This window comes from Drosophila santomea, chromosome 3L, assembly GCF_016746245.2.
Source record: "Drosophila santomea strain STO CAGO 1482 chromosome 3L, Prin_Dsan_1.1, whole genome shotgun sequence".
Taxonomy (NCBI): Eukaryota; Metazoa; Arthropoda; class Insecta; order Diptera; family Drosophilidae; genus Drosophila; species Drosophila santomea.
Genome location: NC_053018.2, coordinates 12,214,772 through 12,235,230, shown reverse-complemented (window position 1 = coordinate 12,235,230; position 20,459 = coordinate 12,214,772). Strand labels below are relative to the sequence as shown.

The 20,459-nt window shown below is 39.7% G+C and overlaps 2 protein-coding genes across 6 annotated transcripts in view; one reads left to right on the top strand and one right to left on the bottom strand.

Moving 5' to 3' along the window:
- The window catches only part of LOC120449837 (protein TANC2), a 50,373-nt gene that overhangs the window by 19,088 nt on the left and 10,826 nt on the right, over positions 1-20,459 (top strand). For all 5 annotated transcript variants that reach the window (XM_039632491.2, XM_039632489.2, XM_039632490.2 and 2 more), the window contains 2 exons: positions 9,552-9,734; positions 11,291-11,430. In XM_039632491.2, coding sequence (XP_039488425.1) covers positions 9,552-9,734; positions 11,291-11,430 — 323 coding nt within the window. The remainder of the gene's footprint in view (positions 1-9,551; positions 9,735-11,290; positions 11,431-20,459) is intronic.
- On the bottom strand, positions 5,264-5,693 carry LOC120449844. The gene is made up of 2 exons (XM_039632503.1): positions 5,593-5,693; positions 5,264-5,535 (listed from the first exon to the last, which is right to left on the bottom strand). Exons 1-2 carry the CDS (start codon positions 5,660-5,662, stop codon positions 5,360-5,362), a joined length of 246 nt encoding a protein of 81 aa, XP_039488437.1. The 5' UTR covers positions 5,663-5,693; the 3' UTR covers positions 5,264-5,359.

The window sequence follows — 20,459 nt, the reverse complement described above, 5'->3', positions numbered from 1 at the left end:
AGGTGAAATTAAATCTTACACACATTAAAAACACCAATGAAGGAGAAAGATACAAATAGGGTATGCCTTACGATGCACAGAGAGAAAAAAGCTATACGAATTGAACAGCTATAGGATTTAATTAAATATGATTCCAAACTAGTATAGTTTGCTGTCAAAAGAAGGGCATTCAATTTATAACATGGAAAAAGTTTAATTTATAGTCCGTTAAACTTTTGATAAACTCTATGTTTTATCTAAACTATTTGAACTATTTCCTTGTGGTTTTTTGTGGTTTTTCTTCACCAATTTTTATGCCGAGTGTGTGGCATCCACTCCAAGTGGCGCCCACACGTGATGGCCATCCTCATTTGGTATGCTGCCCTCGCAGTCTTTGTGTCTTTGTGGCAGATTACCATCGATGGCGTCGCGTAACGCGCCAGACAAATGCTGAAAACTTGTCAATTCCTGGAGGGGGATGTAGGGTTCCCAGTTGGGTAATTTATGCAGATTTATGCCGAATCCAGTTAAGAGAAATATTTTATAATTTTTTAAAAGCTTCTGCAAACAACTGTGGACTGTAAAGTCGCTTTTTGCTCATTAGCATAATGGACCAATGTTGGCCAAAAGGAGATTCTTAGATCAGTAGCCCAAACCAGAAATGGCAGAAATATCATTGGCCAACTAATATCGCTAATGATGTGCTAATGTCGCCAACAATGTTTGACAACCAAAACAGAAATATTGTTTTTACAAATTATGGTGATAGACTCAAAATAGAAGCGTGATGCCAAGGGGGCTCTTAAATTTAAATACCCATAGATAGAAGTAAAATAATATATAAATGTACAATACAATATATGAATGAATAAATATGCTAACTGTTATTATGGCAAAGATGTTATATTTCTATACCTACTTGGATAATTTTATATTTAAAATATTTTGATAAAATTCAATTCCCAAACATTCTCATTTTTCTCACGTTCTCGCGAATTTACCATAACCAAAACTGATTTTAGCACATTAGCAACGTTTATTAACTATTAAGATAGCATCTTAAATTTATGTTTAAACATATCATTAGCAAAGCAAATCTCTGCAGATTTATTGCCAAACAAAACGCCTAAAAAAGTTCTAGAGTTGAGCGAACCTATATATATTTATATACATATTTCCTATTTTTATAATGCAAGTTTGTTATTCTTGTTCTGTCATCATGTTCAGTAAATTAATACGTTTTCGATGAAAACGCGTAATTAATTTGGGCGGCTTGTTTGGTTTCTTTTTCTACTTTTAAGGAAATTCGAATCCCTAATTAGCCACTTAATTTCATTTAATTAATTTCAGTCTAATTTTTAACCCCAAAGGGGGATAACAACTCCAAAGCCAACCGACTAGTTAGGCAGATAAAAGAAGAGATTTTTGGGCAGATGATATTTCATCTGCATAATTATGAATTTTAGACCCACCGATTATGCATAAGACTAATGCTCCAAGGTCGGCTTAGTGTGGTGGGCTTTTGTTGATGCAAAGTTAATCTAAATCGATTGAAATGAATTTTTAAGCGATGACTTGCCTTTGTATTGATTTGGAATGTTTTGGTTTATCTTATGAAATGCGTTTAAAAAGAGATCTGTGGTTGCAGATATCAGTGGTTTATGGATCAAGTGGAACGGAATGTGAAATTAAGAGTTTTCGATTGTTTAATAAACGAAATTCAATGCTTCTTATCAAAACTTTTATTTCATTGAAATTTAAAGTGAAACTTAAAAGAAAGCGGGCTTAGAAATTCGCAAATTATAAACTTTACTATATAGTTTTAGAAGATAAAAGTAGTATGGTAAGAAAACATTGAGAGTGGATCCAATAAAATCCATCACGCAATAATCTTTTCAGAACCGAAAGCTTAAGAGACCATAAAAATGTTAATCCAAGATTTATTAGCTCTTATCACCTGTTGTTCATTCCCACCTCGAGCCCGCATAATGCAGGCAATTATAGCCTAACAAATTGCCCAACTCCTCCGACCGGCGGTCATATAAACTGAGTCGCAGGCGATGCACTAAATCTCTGGTAACACGAATCCATTGGCCAAATGCTAAATGCAGCCTACAAGCCCGCATTAGTGAGTGCAACTGATCGACTGATCGACTGATCGATGGTCGCTGCCAATTATGGTCAGCGATCTCTGGACCACGGCTAAAACTGCCACATTCGATACGACCACGATGAATGCAGGCGACGACCCACAAAAAAGCACTAGAGACTCCAAAGACGCCAAAGAGCGTTTGTCAAAAATGTCTTATGAATGGGAACGTAAACGGAGTGATCGAGTGAATGAATCAGCTGTGAGTGCAGCTGGGGCGTATTGGAAATGAATGAGTTAGCCAGCCAACAGACGAGGTGGCCAGCTTGTCTGGGCCCGATACATTCGTACATTCGTGCGTGGGCTTCCCCCAAAATTGCAAAAAATAAAACACACAAGAAAACTGTTTACAAGTATCCCGGCACGGCATTGACTTGGGCGCTCGTCTGGGGGCCGCAGATACTCGACGTCTCTTCCACAATGAAATTGTCACTTTTCATTTGCCTGCAGCTCTATAAAAAATTATATAGCCGTACTGCCCACGTTGCAGCGGAAGTGCCATTTGATTTATTCGCATTTGGGTGATTTTATTTTTGTATTTTTGTATTTTTGTATTTTTGTATTTTTGCTTATTTGCCACATGTGTGTGTGTTGGCAAATTTCCGGCCTGCTTGACACACATTCGAATTTGCATGTGTCGCACAACTTTGAAGTGCCATAAATATTCATTTACCGCCATACTCATTTGATTCGCTTTTGACTAATGGTGACATTTCACTCAACGAGCGATCCACCTCGAGATGGTGTCTTATACTTATGGCCCCATATGGCTTGAACTTGTTGTCTTTGCCGCCTTTCCAGGAATGTGGGTCAATGCTAAATGGCAGATAAAAGAAAAGACATATGGGTTTACACTTTAAAGTGGAGTGCAGAAGTAGAGAGTTGAGGCTGTGAGTGGCTAACACTTGTGGAAACTGGAAGCATTGCAGAGAAGGTGTTGTAAGGGAGCATAGAACCACCGTCTTATAAAAGGGAAATAATGTTGCAATAAACCATTGGCTTAAAAAGTAGTCTAGATGGGGATAGTTCTCTCAGATGTCTATTTAATATGCTAATTTGTATAAACCCTTCACCTATTAAGGAAATTATATTAAATTAAAGATATAAATATATTAATATATGTTGGTTTTCCTCTTTAAATAACGTCTAATACTCAATAGTTAAACTTTTTTTTTTGTGTTTTGTTATGAGGTTTTTCCTGAAAAGTGAGCAAAGCCCTCTGCGCAGTGGTCCATAGATTTAACCGCTGGCCAGTTGGCAACGCCTCGCTTTTCCTGTTCGCTTTTTTTTCTTGTTTTTTTAAGTTTTTTTTTTTTTGATTTTCCCGCAGGCTACGCTTAGGTAACTCTTCTCAACCAAACTCAGCTCACGTTTTCACGAACTGCCAGTGAGCGCATCAAAGTGCAGAATCTCACGAAATTTGCCATTCGAGCGGACATTTGGGTTATTTATGTTCGCCGATTTGTTTGCGACTCATTTAAGCGGACAGCACTCGCGGTTTTATGACACATTTAACAGTTTGTTTCGGGGTTTACTTTACAATTCGCTGGACAAGCCTTTCAAGAAAATAAGGCTTAAATGAAAAAGTTAACGCATAACTGCTAGCAACGAGAAACGAATAAGAAACACATCCAATTTCGCGCTTAATTTGATTTGTTTTCGTTGGTTTTATCATTTTGTTGTTCTTCTGGTGAGCCAGCACCTTTCTCTTCCTGAATGTGTTTTCCTTACTTATTTTGTCACCTTTTTTAAAGACGCCCAAGTGCAGGTACACCTTCATATACCCACTGATTCCCCAGAATAATGCAAATTTGTGTGCACAGGAATACATCGGTATATAGTAATTATAGATCGCTTCGATTCACTTCCGACTGCCGGGAAGCTGACTCATTCAGAGACCAACGATGACAAACACTATCCACACAAATCCACCGCTCGCAACATAACAACAATGGCAACCATGACCCACGCAAATTGTTAACAACAAAAGGCGAAAATAAACTAGCCGCCAGAAAACGTGTGGTAAAGTACAACAAAATATAACACAACACTTTCTACCCACACGGTGAACTTGAAAATGTTTTTATCGAAACAAAGCCCTTCAAAACGATCAGATTTGAAACACAATACAGCATTTATGATAGAAGCAATTAAACATAAACAAAACAAAATCCAAAGTCAATGCAATTTACACAAAAAATATTTTGCTTTAACTTTGAACAATGAAAAGCTGCCGTGGTGGAAAGATAATGTTCCATATCACTGAAGAATCATCTCTACTGCACTCGGAAAAATATTTAAAATATATATTTAATAATAATCAAGATGTATGTAATGCTAAGAAATTCCTTAGGTAATGCCTTTAAATATTTTAAAAATAGAAGTAGCAATATAATACCTTTCCTTTGAATTTTAAACTTGGAGTATTTAAAATCGTTTCTGAACTACACAGGTTTTAAGCCAAGTGTGAGCTCCATTCTGGCTCTTTTTTGCTGAAACCTAATTGAGGCTGCAAAAAGCTGTCTTTTGTGGTCGTACTGGTGGTCAGTGGTGCTTGGCATTTTTTCTTTGGTGGCCAATGGTAAATGGTAACTGGTACATGGTAACTGGTAAATGGCCCATGGTCCGTTGGGCGCTCACTTCAGGCATGAATTGATTTGGTCTGGGTCCGAGTCCAGTTGCTCTGTCAATCAATTGTAATGAATACGCATTTTTCTGTTGGAGCGGGAGTTTTATACCCCCGCTGGATCAGTCGTTTCTCAACTTGACCCTGAGCTGTCCAATTGGTGGGGGAAACCCCATTTAGAAAATTCCTGACCTGCCCTGCCAAACAGAAGTGTACTTTTACTAAAATATAATACAATTAATTCGAAAATAATAATTTAAAATGGGCCTACAATTAAGAGGTCGTATTATTTCAGTTTAATTTTAATGCAGCATTATGCCAATGAATTGTATAATTGAAATTTTGTATCTGGCACTGAAGCATACCATTTATTCGGTTTCTTGTAAGATAGTTTTCTCTGCTAAATGGGTCGCTGCTTTTACATTTATAACTAATTCGCAGGCACGTTTTCGAATAATCTTTGCTGAATAGTCTTTGTTTCACAGAATAAACAAGAGAAGCGCGTGCCCTTTTGTTTTGACTTTATTCATTTTATTGGGCCATAAAATGAGAAACCAGTTTCTCATACATATGTTGTCAGTGAATTAAAGTTTAGGGCTTCACGGTTAGTGTTTTGGATATGGAATCTTCTTTTCGTACTGCGTAGTATGGCAGCATTTCCAGGGTTTTGGACAGGTATCAATATCACCTTCATCAAGTTCCATCCACTCCATGCAAATGATGTTCGAATGAGTGTGGTTTCTCCATTTCTCGTCCACGCAGGACCCGCCATAGTTGCAACCTTAGAGCTTTATCATGAGACTTTCATAAGACTGATGAGTGATTCGAATGGATTTACCCTTTAGAAAAGCACAATTTGTGGTACTTCTGAGAAGCACTAAGCTCAGTGTTAGCCGTAACAGAATCATTTTTGAAAGAAATGCACTAAAGTGATGTAGAAAGCATGAGTGTTGAAAATCGAATTAAATAGGATTCGATACAGAGCAAACAGAAATGCTACTAAAATAGCTATGCAAACTCAAAATACATCATATAAAAAAAGTAATATGGTGTTCAAAAAGGTAAAAGGATGCAATTGCTCATTCTTACTTGCTTTATATTGCTTTGAACTCTGCTGAGTGAGCATTCGCATTCTAAGATTCCCACATTCCGCTGAGAACCACTTTACTACTTATGCACTTACAAATTAGAATTTGTGGCTAACCCGCCATAACTACGGCCATCATCATTTCACATTCCAAAGGCATTCTGCATTCTGCATTTCGCTGGGAACGTTTCGGTTAGGGAAAAGCAACCACAAATTGAATTAGGCCCGAGTTGGGTACTAAGAAAATAATTTGCAAAGAAATTACATAAAGGAAAACAAGTGCCAACAAGCAAACAACCCCGCAGTCGAATGCAGATGCAGACACGCAGATATATCGCCCACACGCCGACTATACGACTATATAGCCGTACGATCCGTGCGATGCGGTTTGCCAATTTAGCAGAAATAAAACGCCCACATGCGAGGCACAAACTTGGAAGCTTTGAGGGGGCAAACCGGCATGCCACCAGCATTTACTTGCGACCAAAAAGAGAGAGAGGAAAATGCGGCGGAAAATTCAAATCAATTTAGCGCAGACCGCAAACAACTCGCAGTCGAGCCTACCATTGGATAAATCCAATGAACAGCAGCCCAGAATTGTGCCGCGCATGCGTAGAAAAAAATAGAAAAAAAATATAGAAAAAATTGAAAAAAGGGATAAATTGTGAGAGGGAGGCGATCTCAGTAGCTAACCTCGCATAATTTAGCAATTTAGATTTGGTTTTCCCATTGTTGCAGTTAAATGTGAGTAAGAGAGTTCGTTGGACTCAAGAAATAAATCCATAAATCAGCAGCAGCTAAACAGCTGAGATCTTTCCCATTTGGGCCATAATTTACGAGCCAAGAATTGCGAAACTGCAATCTGCATCCACGCAATTAATTTGTTTAATACCCATGAAATTAAGTTTATTTCCACGCTCTACAGCACAAGGTGCGTGTCTAAGCCTGATAAATGCATATAAAAATGTAAATGTTTCCACAAGTAAGTACCTCCGGGCAGCCCACACTTTGTATCAGATCAACTCCGCATAACCAGCTGCCTTTTCTTAGGGAAGTTCAAGGAACAGGAAACTATTACATATTCTTTATTATTGCAGGATGTCATCCATTTGAGCGTAGATAACCAGCTAAATATATCTTATATAGTGCATATATTATTATATTTTATCCATAAAAAAGTACTGTTAAATGCTATATGCCCATGATTCCCAGGACTTAGATGAGTCGTGTGCCAAGGCAAGACTCGAATTCGATGGCTTTTTGCCATTGATAGCCCCAAAACCTCTTCGCCGTCGTTTCCCAGCCCACACATAAAACTGTAACCTGGGAGGACAGCCAACAAATCATCATGTCCAGCAGGTGACTTGACTTGGACTCGGAGATAACACTTTATCGATGGCATAAGTACAAATGGTCGTCGTTCAGTTTCCTTTCTGCTGGCCAAGATGACTCGCCGTGGCCAAAAACCCGTGGCCAAGTGGATGGCTTTGCGATTCCTGTTCGGGGATTTAGAGAGTGGGAAACAACGACTGCGACAACCAAAAACCAACCGCCAACGAGAACCACGTCCGGTCGGCGGGCAAAGTGGATTACAAGCGCATGGGCTTCGACTTCGACTTCTACTCCAACTTCCATTTCCATAGCCACAGTCATTCATGCCCACTTGACAAAAACGAGAAAGAGTGTGCAAAACGAACCAATCGACTAGAGAATGCCCTATATTTATAGCAAGTTCCATGGTGTACAAGTAACATATTTAGTACAAAACTGTTTGCAGAGAGAATAGAATGTAATGAGGTTTAGCCCCCCTGAAAGTATTCGCAAAAGCAATCTTCTTTTCTCTAAATGGAAATGGAATGCTTTTAAAGTACAATTCCAAAATTCCCTACAATAGCAGGGTAAAAGAGCAGGCAACCATTTCCTCCATTATTTATTGCAAATCAAAAGCCGCAGTTTGATTTTTTTCGCCGGTTCTTTGCTTTTCCCGCGTGGGTCATCGCAGCTGCCAGTCCTCCGAATCGAAGAGGATTCAGCAAGGAGGCTTTGGATGAAGGAGGACGATGAGGAGGAGTAGCTAACCACAGAGCACAGCCCACATGGACTGGCCTATCTTTGAACTTCACTGGCAAAGTCAGCGTGTTGCATGATGGTACGAGTAAACTCGTACGATTGACCATCCCCATGTGTGACCCCTTCCAAACAGCACATGGCACAACTTTTGAACAACTGTTCCATATCAACAAGTGCACCCCATCCGACATTTGTTTGGCCGCAGACAAAAGGCAATTTAAAATTTACCATTTGCAATTTGCATATTGCAGAAAATGCCAGAAAATGGCAGAAAATGCGGTGGCATGTCGTGTGCGCAGGCGCAACAGCAGCCAATGCACCAGATGCCGCAAAAGCGAGGGAAACATCATCATCTCAGGGGTGGCAAACTGCATGTTGGGGTTGCAACTGCCACTGCAACTGGCGTCCTCAAATTGTGGCACTAATTGGGGAGCGTAGTATGCAAAACAGCGGATGACAGCAAAAACATTCACTTTCTAAAGCTACAAATTGGATGAGAGGGATGTTTCTCAAGCACATGGAAGAGTACAAAAAATGCAGCTATAAAATACAGATACATACTGGCATTTTCTTAATACTAGTTGATTAAAATACATTTATTTGTTACATTTCAGTTAGTAGTTTTCATATTCCCAAGAATATTGCTCAAACAATTAAGAAATCACTTACTCCCATTGCTTCTGATTCCAACGAATCCCAATTAATCGTCAGCAATTTTTGTTTACCCATAATTTGTAAACAAAATCGGGGGAAAAAGCAGAAGCAAATTAAAACGCTGACGTTTGGTGGCCGGCATTTTTACATAATATTGACACAGAAAGACAAAGTGCTAATAGAAATAATAAACCAGGCAGGCGGCGTAGATTAAATCAATTACGAGTACGAGTACGATGCAAGTGCAGTCGAGTAAAGAATTCCGCTGATTGGCGCATTGGTTTAAATGGCCAGTTTGTGGGGCAAAAAATCACAAGGAGGGGAGCAGGTGCAGCTGGACAAAAAAAGCAAACAAACGATAAACGATCCTAAAAACAAAAAAGCTGAACAGTCAAATACCTCGTTTTTTTTTTTGCTGCGAACTAAGATTGGATCCAAGACAATTGACAGTTGCACAAACGAGATTTAATTGACAGAGTCAATTTATGCAAACGGTGGCCATAAGACAAGTGCAGCGAGATTTGTGTATTTCGATTTGAATTTTACTACTTTTTTGGCAGTTCGCTCTGGTTAGGAGTGCAATCTAGAAAATGCCATCTAAACTGAAAGACTGAAACTAATGCGATTGCTAGTTGTGGTTTTTCAAAATGTAGCTCAATAAAATGGTTTAATCCACTTTATATAACTATTGTTGCATGAGGATTGTTTATTATATGTACCCATTATTATGCATATAGGTGCATGCACGAACAGTTATTATGAAAAAATGATTATGGCCTCCATTAAACTACAATAAAGTGGGCTGTAAGCTTATGATAATCTGCCGGACTAATTCTGATTCCAGGAATCATAAATAAACACCTGCTTGTGGAGCCCTTTGAAGGGCTTCTCGTAATTCGCTCATTACCATTTTGAAACGCTTTAAACTGTTTCGTGTTTTTTACTTTAGCCTGTGCATTAACCTGTTTGCCAATCTCCCCTTGCAGATCTCCAGTCCATCCGACGACTCCTGGAGCACGATGCCAGTGGATCCGTGTGCCCCTCCTGCCGCATATCCTTCGACAAGGGCAAGAGACGGAAACTGATTGACACCTGCGGCCACGAGCGGTGCTATTCCTGCATGTTCCGCAACGACCAGTGCCCCATGTGCATGAACAGCTCGCTGAAAGGTGAGTCCACTATCCACTATCCACTATCCACCATCCATCTACCATCCAGTATTCAGTATTCAATATCCAGTATTCAGTGTTCACTGCTTAGTGTTCAGTGTTCAGTATCCAGAGATATGCTGTTTCGCTGCGTATCTCGTCGCTTTTTGCGCATATCTCTCGGATATGCCATATGTGGCAGGCAAATATTTTGTTACATGTTGAGTGCAAAATGCCACAGAAATTGCACTGCCGCCATTATAATGCCCGGTGTTTTGTTTCTTGTGATGTGGAAAAAATTCCAAAACAAATGGCTATTTAAGTGGTCAAAGATGCATCTTTAAAGTGGAGCAAAAAAATAATGACAGCCAATTGGTTTCAATTTCAAAGTATTATATCTTATAAAAGGTTTCCGAAATATGTTGTGAAAAACAAAATAATATGCTTCAGCGGAAGTGAAAGCCTTCCTTTAAATAAAATCTCTCTCCAGACTTTTTAAAATATTTATTTTTAAATTTGCCAAAGGCCTGAAGGTGTAGGTACAAAATGAACACCCAAGAATTTGCATATCCTGGCAATTTATTGTGTCATTCAAATAGCGGTTCTGGTTGCAAATGCAGCTCGGAATATGTGATACCTGTTCTGGGCTTATTCACCATTTATTTCTGGTAAATTAATATTCGAAATGAGTACAAGTTGCTTAGCATGCAGGGCTCGTATTGTCGGTTAACTTCATAAAAATCAGAAGCTCGCGGTACAGTGTCCGCACAAAGTGGGCACTCAACTCCTACTGGTTACATGCCCATGAAAATCGAAAGTTATGCCCGTACTTAGCCAACTGCTGACACGATTCCATGGGTCCAACTCCCATATTACCATCTTACCATCTTACCACTGGATTTATTAGCTGCCAATCGTACACGATCGTGTCACCTGCTTTGGGGCCTCTGGCTGTGAGAATTTACGATCGGTGGATTGCTCTTTATTTATGATGAGGGCTCTGCTTTATTTGCATACCTAATTAAGTGATACAGTTCGTGGTATGGAAATTACCTACAACCAGTTGTTGTTACGGCATTTAGATGGGATAATTATGTGGGACTCAACGAGGCACTCGAAGAAAAGGTTGCAAAGCTTATTCATAATTAGAAAAATTAGAAAATAATATTTTGATTACCCACTTATTTTAATTCCTTATACAATTATATGGAAATTATTTTATGTGCAGGCATTTTTGTTTGGTTTAATTGAAAGTCCAGCGGAGAAATTTGGCACGCTACTTTTCCCACCAGTTCAATAAAGATTCACGAGCTCGCGATGACTTCTTGACCCACATCAGTCATCTTTGACCCAATGCATTTGGCAGGAAAAAACTCTTTCTCAAGGGCCACATACATAAATGCATATGTGTGCCACTTTTCAGCCGCGACTTTCTGCACTCACACATTTCCACAATTAAACTTTGCATTTTTCCCCCGGTTTTCCCGCATTGCGTTTGTGCAAACATCTCTTGACTTGATTACTAACATCGTTTTGCATTTGTTGTGCCTTTTTTTCCCCGGTTTGCAACCCCACAGATGTTGATGGCGCCAACGCTCAGGGCTATGACACCGGAATCGGTGGCTCCACATCGACGATAGTGAGTCCTCTGGGATCCCCGCAACCGCAGCTCAGATCGCATGCGCAACGGAACGCGGCTCTGGCGCGCTACATGCAGGTGAGTGCGTACTCTAAGATACTTTTCGACATTCATCGCACTCAGGTGCAACGTGGGGCGAACAGTGGTGGAAAGTATCTGCTTCGAATGGGGGAATAATTAAAGATATTTCTCGAACAATATCATACTAGCTATTTTCAACAGGAGGTATATCTTAGTGATTAAACATCCATTTCAAACACCTTTAAATTTGCTTTTAACTTATTTAAGTACCGAACCGTTAAAAGCTGTACAATCATACTGTACCACCTCCAAGCAAATTATGGGTATTCATCTTGTATCTTACCCACGTAAAAGAAATAGTACCTTTTCATATCACTCACCTCATTTGAAGGGGAAAGAGGGGCGATGCTGGAGGGGCATCGGCGTCGTCTTTAGTGTGTTTACTTTAATGGCCTCTTGATTATGCTGCCACTAGAGATGAAGAGACTCCATCAAAGAAATGGAGAAGTTGGGGGGGAAAAAGAAAAGCTTGATTTCTTCAACGCAGAAGAATGGAAAAGGGAAAGAAGTCGCTTTTGTAACTGGCGGTGAAGCGACTTTTTGATATTTCTGTTATATTGTATGTATCTCATCGACTGCCATTTCCGCTCATCTTTTTCTAAGCGCCTCTTTTGTCGCCCATTTAAACTATCAGCAGCGCCACTTTAACTCAAGTTTTTTAGAAAAAAGAGTTCCCGTTCAACGAAATATGGATGAAATCGTGGGCGAAACACCTTTTTGTGGCTCCAAAATGATGTCAAAGCGCAGGGCTGATCGTAAAACGGTTTAATCTCCGTTTAATCAAGTCATCAAAGAGTGTGAAACAATTTGTTTTATGTAAAATAGGGTTCTAAGCAGTCGTTAAAGTTATAATCAATATTTTCTGGGTGGCACCAGACAGCTTTTAGGCCAAATTTAAACTAAGAACTTTTGAGTTACTATAAAACATGGATTTAAAAAGAATTTAAGTACTTTTGTGCTCCCACGTTATATTTAGTAAGTCATAGTAAAATTGATGTATATATAAGTAACATTTTTAGTTTAGTTGAAATCGTCAAGCTCTGGAGCATTTATAAACTCAACTATCTTCAGCCATAAATCTACAAAACAATTACAGCCATCACTTTCCACTTAATTAAATGCATTTGATTTAACAATAACGATAGTAACTCTTCCCACTGAACTGATCGACTGGTCGATTAAAGATCAACCATTGCTTGTATCATAGATCACCGGCAGCTCCGCCTCCTCCACCACATCCAACTCCTCCACCGATCCTCTCCAATCTTTTCCATCGGGATCATCGCCGACCGACTGTCAGCAAATGTCACTTTAAATACGCCAAAACGGCGCAAAAGTTTCAATTGTCGGGCGCCGCTGGGAGCCAATTCTTGAGGATTGGGATGATCAGGGGCTGGGTATTGGAATGAGGATGAAAATGGGGGGCTGGAGAAGATCGCCAGTGCCAGATAGCTGGTCTGGCAGGATGCAGTCGCCGCAGAAGTAGCTGCAGATACGCGAACCCGTAGTCGTATCTCATATCTGCGCTTGTGTATCTCAAAGCGACTGTCAAATGGTTAAACTGACAGTTTGTTTTTCCACCGCTCGCCGCCAGACGAAGTTGGGTAGCAGTTTGTGGCAGGAGGAGCAGCATCTGTAGGCCTGGAACTGTAGATCCGAACAGAGATGGAGCTGGAGATGGAGATGGAGATGCTTTGGCGATGGCGATGGGGATGGGGATAGCGATGGAGGGAAACTGGGTCACTTCGGCGGACGGCCGTCGCCTCAGGCTCCAAAACATCGTCCAGTGTCTTCTGCTTTCTAAGCCAGGCCAAAAATACTCACTATGCACTAAGAAAAATGTAGAGCTTTATGAGGTTTACCACCAAACAAGACCAGAAATCTATCCAAAAATATTTGCATACAAAAGAAAACAAAATTGTGCACATCAGTTTCTATTACAAAGATTTGAAGTGTGAATACAAATTATGGAGGTAACAATTATCTTCAAAAAAAGTTCAAACTTTTTTATTTATTTTTTTCTCTGTGTTCAACTTTTTTGTTCAACTTTTTGCAGCATATTTATTAAGATTCGCATTTGCTGAAGTATTTATTTCGCAGCGATTCTCAATTGATTTCGGTTTGGGGGGCTGAGCTTCAGTTTTCTGTTTTCAGTTTTCAGTTTTCAGTTTTCGTTTTCGGCTGGGCTTGTATATTTTCGGACCGCTCACTGACACGTGACATGGGATTTCACTTAAGACTTTAATACTGGCACATAAGCAAACATAAACGTGCCAAGTCTTTTGGACACATGACATGGACATGGATGTAAATTTTTGGCCGCCGACTCTCTGATCCGACAGTCAAAAAGGACGGACTAGACAAACAATGCTCCACAAGCTCGACATGGAAAGATTGGCGGTGATCTCAAATCCGACGTGTAAATTGATTTCTAATTATTGTCATATTGTGGGGCCACAAGATTTGATTTGATTTGAGTGTTTGCGAAAGTTGAAAAGTAATTATGGGATTTGCATTTATTAAAGTATTAAAGAAAGGATTTTTTCTTGCTTAGTAGGCCATTCAAATAAAGAATTTATTAAATCAATAGAAGATGGTTACCTATCTTTTACAATTTCCATAAAAAGCATAGGATTGGCACCTCCCTAGATAACGCTTTGTAAACAAAGACCACATTTGTCTTGGGAAGGTTCACAATTTGCCTGGACAAATCAACAGCGCCATATAACACCATCGATCGTAAAATCATAAAATCTTCGACACCTAAGTGCCATTAAGTCAAAATCCACAAACAAGTCGCCGTCTTTGAAAAGCCCAAGAAAGAAAGTTTCCTTTTACAATCGCGCCTGATTAATGCGACTCATAGCGATACTTTACGAATCGGTTTGATTTCATTTCATTTGATTTGATTTTGAGACGAGATGAGATGAGTGCAGATGCGCCCGGAAAAACTTGCTCAATGACAGGCAATTGATGCGAATTGAGTTTATGGCCGGAGAATGAGTGCCACTTCACTGTTTTGGCCACTGGCCACCGGCAACTGGAGCGTCCGCCAAAGTGGCGGAGTTGCCTTGATTTTCCATTTCTCCGCGATGGATATGGATGTGGATATGGATGTGGATGTGGACTTGGTTGGACTGGTGATACCCGTATGTCGGAAGTGTGTCAGCTATCTGTGCGCCTTGATATAGTGATCGTTTGCCAGCCAACGAGCACTTTACATAACTATCTATCTAAGCCAAACCAGAAGCCGTTTAGGCCATTGCCGATCTCAGCCGGGCAGTTGGAAGTTGGAAGTTGGAAGTTACGAGTTGGGAGTTGGCTACCAAGTGAGGTGTGCTGGGGTCTGAGAACTGTCATTAGATTAAGTGGCAGCTGGCCCCGTGGTCTCTGTCTAATTATCGTTTGGAAATCGTGTTATAAGCGCTGATCGGTGAAAAAAAAGATACGAACAGTTATGAGCAGCTTAATATGTTCACGTGATCGTAAAACCTTTTTTTTTGGATTTCCGGAAGATGCAAAGAAAAAGTTATAACTCCAATTTTATATCTTCCATTTTATACTTTATATATGTTAAGATTAAACGTTAAATAATCACAGTTTTTATTTTATTATGGCATTTGTATTTAATTACGATCAAACTTTTTTATTCGCCCACTGCTGTGTGCATACATATCCAGGCGCAAGAAAATCAGAGCTATACCTCAAAGTTTGTGATTGACATGCACAGGCGACAAATCAAGTTGGAAAATGCCAGTGATTCAAATGCGAAATAGTTTGCATTAAAAGCGCCAAATAAAGCCGATATCGAGCAGCGATTCGCGAGCGATTCAAGCGCGTTTCTCGAGCCATTAGCTTGAAACCACTGAAACGCAAGGAAAATTGCGAGGCAGCAAACGCCAAGCGCGATTTTTATCTCGCATGCAATTTATTTTAACTTTTGGTCTGTGCCTCGTCTAATTGTCCATTGCTGGCAACAAATATGGCGTTAATTATCCACAATTTCGATAGCATCACGTATTAATGATTAGTGAAACCAAAAAAAAATAAATAAATAAAATAGCCAGTTGGGGAAGGTAATCAATCAAATGGAGCGCACCTTGAGTACGCGTCTGTATCTTTTACTTTGCGGAATGTCAAACATTGTAATTGGTATTCGATTGGATGGATGTGTGGCAGTCGCCGTGTATCATTAGCTCGATTTAAAAGCTGCTGTTTCGGTTTCGCAAGAGATTTATGTATTTAGTTGGCATAGTGGCATAGCGACACCTGCCTGAATCCCCAGCATCTCGAACTGAATTCGATTGTGTGAAACCACAGGTTTCTTTGTCTGGTTTTTTCTCTTCCTTTCCTTGCTGCCCGCTGTGCAATTATTCATTACTGAACGCGATGACTTTCGACTGTGACATGTGTGCAAATATTCATGGGTTCAAGTTGAATCGAATGAGGGTGTGACCCAGGAACTCGAATGCAAACAAATTTGTTCTCGAGCGATGGCGATATAAATAAGATATGCACATTATCCGGCGATTCAATTTAGATTTCATTAAGCTAAGTAAGAAAATGGCAGTCGGACAAGATTAATTGTATACTATATAAAACAAGAAATCAGAATATTATATTCACAAAGTGATGCCTAGGAACGGTTGGGTGTCTGTAAAACACTTAATTATCATATTCATACACTAAGCTACTTTGTACTCTTAAAAACGATTTCTTAAAGTGAAGTGTTACTTAACGTTATATTAATTTTAATAACTAAGCATTTATGAATCATATAAGGAAGTCCGTTCCTTTCAGGAAATAATTTTACATTTATTATAATTGCAATTCGTTATTACTATACGTATTACTCTAGCTCTTGATAATATGCTTTATTAGAATGTAAAACCATTAATAAGCCGCCATTTATAACAAACATACAAACTGCACACAGACTTTCGCTCTGGCAACAATCATTCGCTTAATTACGTTAACAACAATAGCTGCAATCAGGCTTAAATGCACATTGAGAATGGCCATAGCCAACATATCATTTACTACCATAATCCGATGTCGAACAAGCGACTGATTATTTCCACAAAGCCACAAACGCGTCATTGAACTCCCGGCGCGACTCTCGGGCGACAAAAAACGCGCGCAAGCGCCACCTGCTGGGCGCATATAAAACGACCGTCCTAACCGTCAATTTATCAATTTTCATAATATCTTCAATCAGAATTAGACTTTAATTAAGGCTGGCACAGAGAGAACTTTTTGCGCTTGCCAAAGCGATTTGTAGTTGAAAAAATCGCCCAGGGAGTCAATTGAAAGGCCAGCAGTAGAAGTCGCTAATTGGCTTCAGGTTGAGCCACTGGAAAACACTTAGTATGTGTGTTTTGGCCACATTTGCATGCAAAATGCAAATGAGTCAAAGGCTTTGCAGCGTTTCTAGTTACTTGCGGGCCGCTAATAAACGTAAATTGCTGGAATTGTTCAATAAATGCCGCGAAATATGTCCATTAACCGCCTCTTAGACATTTACCTACTTTACACTAAACGAAGACATTATAATAATTATACCCGTTACTCGTAGAGTAAAAGGGTATACTAGATTCGTTGAAAAGTATGTAACAGGCAGAAGGAAGCGTTTCCGACCATATAAAGTATATATATTCTTGATCAGGATCAATAGCCGAGTCGATTTGGCCATGTCCGTCTGTCCGTCCGTCTGTCCGTCTGTCCGTCTGTCCGTCTGTCCGTCTGTCCGTCCGTCTGTCCGTCTGTCTGTCCGTATGAACGTCGAGATCTCAGGAACTACAAAAGCTAGAAAGTTGAGATTAAGCATACAGACTCCAGGGACATAGACGCAGCGCAAGTTTGTCGAATCATGCTGCCACGCCCACTCTAACGCCCACAAACCGCCCAAAACTGCCACGCCCACACTTTTGAAAAATGTTTTGATATTTTTTCATTTTTGTATTGGTGTTGTAAATTTCTATCGATTTGTCAAAAAAAATTTTGCCACGCCCACTCTAACGCCCACAAACCGCCCAAAGCTGCCACGCCCACACTTTTGAAAAATGTTTTGATATTTTTTCATTTTTGTATTAGTCTTCCAAATTTCTATCGATTTGCCAAAGAACTTTTTGCCACGCCCACTCTAACGCCCACAAACCTGCACTTCTACTAGCTGAGTAACGGGTATCAGATAGTCGGGGAACTCGACTATAGCGTTCTCTCTTGTTTTATCTACAATGGAATGAGTATTTCTTTTCCGAATTTTAATAACTACATAGTAGCATTTTTCATGTTCCCATTCATTTTCATTGCCAGTAAGTCCCCTAAACTTATAGTGTAGTTAATAGTTTATCTTAATTAGGAAATCCAGTTAAGAAACTGCTAAATTGTCAGTATACTGCTAGCCACTGCCCATTTCTTGAGTCATTTATTAAAAACTGAATCAAAATAATGACCAACTGTATGCCATTTTCAATTAATGGCAAAATATAATTTACGAAGCAATTCTGATAAAAATCCACGCCATATCATAAACACACCCACATCAAATTAACTCGATTTGACTTCAGCTGGCCCGTATTTAAAATCAAAATAAACCCAAAACTGCCCACATCAGAAATCCGCTGAAATATATAAAACAAATTACACGGCTTATCTTTATTGGCCCAAATTTCAATTTGCCAACAAGTAAATTGCGGCCTGCCACAAAGTGCAATTAGCGATTAAAACAAAAGGCCACAGCCCAAAATTCTGCACCATGATAAATGAAAAGAAAGTGGCTTTCGAGAAGGGCTAACTAAAGAAAGAAAGACAAGACATGGACATCAGTTGACTTGTCAGCAGAAATATGAGCCACATTGTCGGAGCAAGAGTACAAGAGCAAAAGATGTCTGGCCAAAAGGCCACAAAAAAAAAAGCACAATAAATGCGAAATATAAAACATACATGAAGCCAAATTAATCATTAAGTCGGGCGGGGAAAGAGCCAGCGGATAAAACACACCTACCCAAAACCCAACTCAAAGAAATGAATCCAAAAGGGCTGGGCCAAAGTTTTTGACTGAAATTAATTTGACTGCGGGCTGTGCGAAAAGTGATAAAACATGCAGACACTTTTGGCTGAAACTGCTTTCATGAATCGCGCGGAGAAATGGGTGAAAATATTTGCATAATATGTGCAGAGGAAATTAAGTCCAAGCCACACTTACAAAATTAAATCTGGCTTTAAGAGGGAAGCATTAAATATTTATACTTTAAAAGCGAATATATATTAAGTGTCAAATTTGTAGTAACATTCATTAGCACACAAAAATGGCCTATTAATGTTAATGAATGAAATTCTTTCCACTACACTTGAAACTCAAAATTGTTTACAAAAGTGCAAGCCACGAACTGCAATCAACGAATTGGCCTTTATAGCTCAGATTGATCATGAAAGTTTTCACTTTCTAAGCTTTGGCCAAAAGGTAAATACGAAACCCAAGGGCCCTTCAATCGTTTCCGGATTTGTCTGGAAAAAGGTGTTAAAGTGTCGGCGTTTTGTTTGCTTAAAATGCTGCTAATTAAATTGGGAAATGCGCTGGGTTTGTTGATTTATGGCATCGTTGTAAATGCAGTGTGATGTGTAACTCGAAGAGGGCAGGTTATAAAGTTATAAAACTGTGAAATGGAAAATATCTGGTTCAAGCTTATTCTTAAACATCCCCATAAAATTCATTAACCCCTTACACCATTGCTCGTCATTAGGATCGCACTCTGCACTCCTTAGTTGGTTTTTACCAAGCGTGAGCTGGCCAAATGACTCTTTCCACCTGACCCGTAAGTCAATAGTGGCGGCAGCCTGCATCTCAAGATTATTTACGCTCAACTAAGTCGGGCTCAAGTGGAGTACTTAGGCGGCTGGAGAATGCATGTGGATGTGGATGGCAGTGCCGCCTGGTCTGGTCTGGTCTGGTCCATTTCCATTTGCATTCGGCATGCCGAGCACGTTTCACACTCCCAGGGAAATCCACAAAGCGGCAGGGTCATAAATGACCGACCTGACCACAGCTCTCAGGCATTAGAAAGCCAAAAGCCCAAAGCCGAAAGCCGAAAGCCGAATGCTTATTGCCGCCTCAGAAAGTGCACATGCAATGCATTTTATGCCCAACTTGTTCTCGTTACGTTAACGCTTCTTCGAGTGCCTCAAATCCGTAACCGCCGAGCCCAAATGAAGCGCTCAAAAGTGCATTTCACTTTCCCAGAAATCAATAATGCCGTGATATTGAAGACGCCCCGCGTGAAAGTACCTATTGCTCCAATCAATCCCAAACAATTAAACCCTACACTACAAAAATCATTTTCCATATTTGTAGTTAATTAATGTGTTATGTTTTACATAGTTAGATTGATTGCCAGTCCGAGGAACCACTTTTAGCACTTATGATAATAAAGAAATAATAGTTACAACAAAAAATACTTAGTACTTAGGATTTTAAAGTAATATTTTGGTTCGAAAAAAGGGAAAAATAGAAGACTGTGTCCGTTTTGCTGAGGGAAACAATTTAGATGTGCCCAATTATCGTCATACCTTGCATCTCATTAATTAACGCATAAACCGAAATACGTTTTTATGTGATTTTCTCGCTGCTTTATGATTTGTGTGCGCCTTCTTTCACGTAGACACAAGTTTTATGGGCTATTGTAATAAGCAAACTCCCCCCGAAAAATTAAATTGGCGCCCAACAAGGGGCATAGTTTTCACCGTGGAAAGATGAGTATACTCGTATGCTAAGTGCACCATTATTCTGGCAAGCTCATGAGAAAGCCGCTGGGAAAATCCATTTGCAACTCAACTGCGGAGACGAGATGGAAGTGGCTACGCCAGTAGCAGCCAGTGGATGTCCAAAGTCCGATGGGTCAGATGACAGATAGCGAAAGGATTGTCAACTTTCGAAATGCCATAAATAAATGAGCCGGGTAAATAACAACTTAATTTCGCCGACCTGGTCGCGCTTGGCAAATGCATTTGCATTTTTAGCATGCTGC

Excerpts from the sequence above, each read along its gene's own strand:
- LOC120449844 (XM_039632503.1), bottom strand. The coding sequence starts at position 5,662 with ATGATTCTGTTACGGCTAACACTGAGCTTAGTGCTTCTCAGAAGTACC. Across the intron at positions 5,536-5,592 it reads AAATTGTGCTTTTCTAAAGG|GTTGCAACTATGGCGGGTCC; the intron begins GTAAATCCATTC and ends TAAAGCTCTAAG.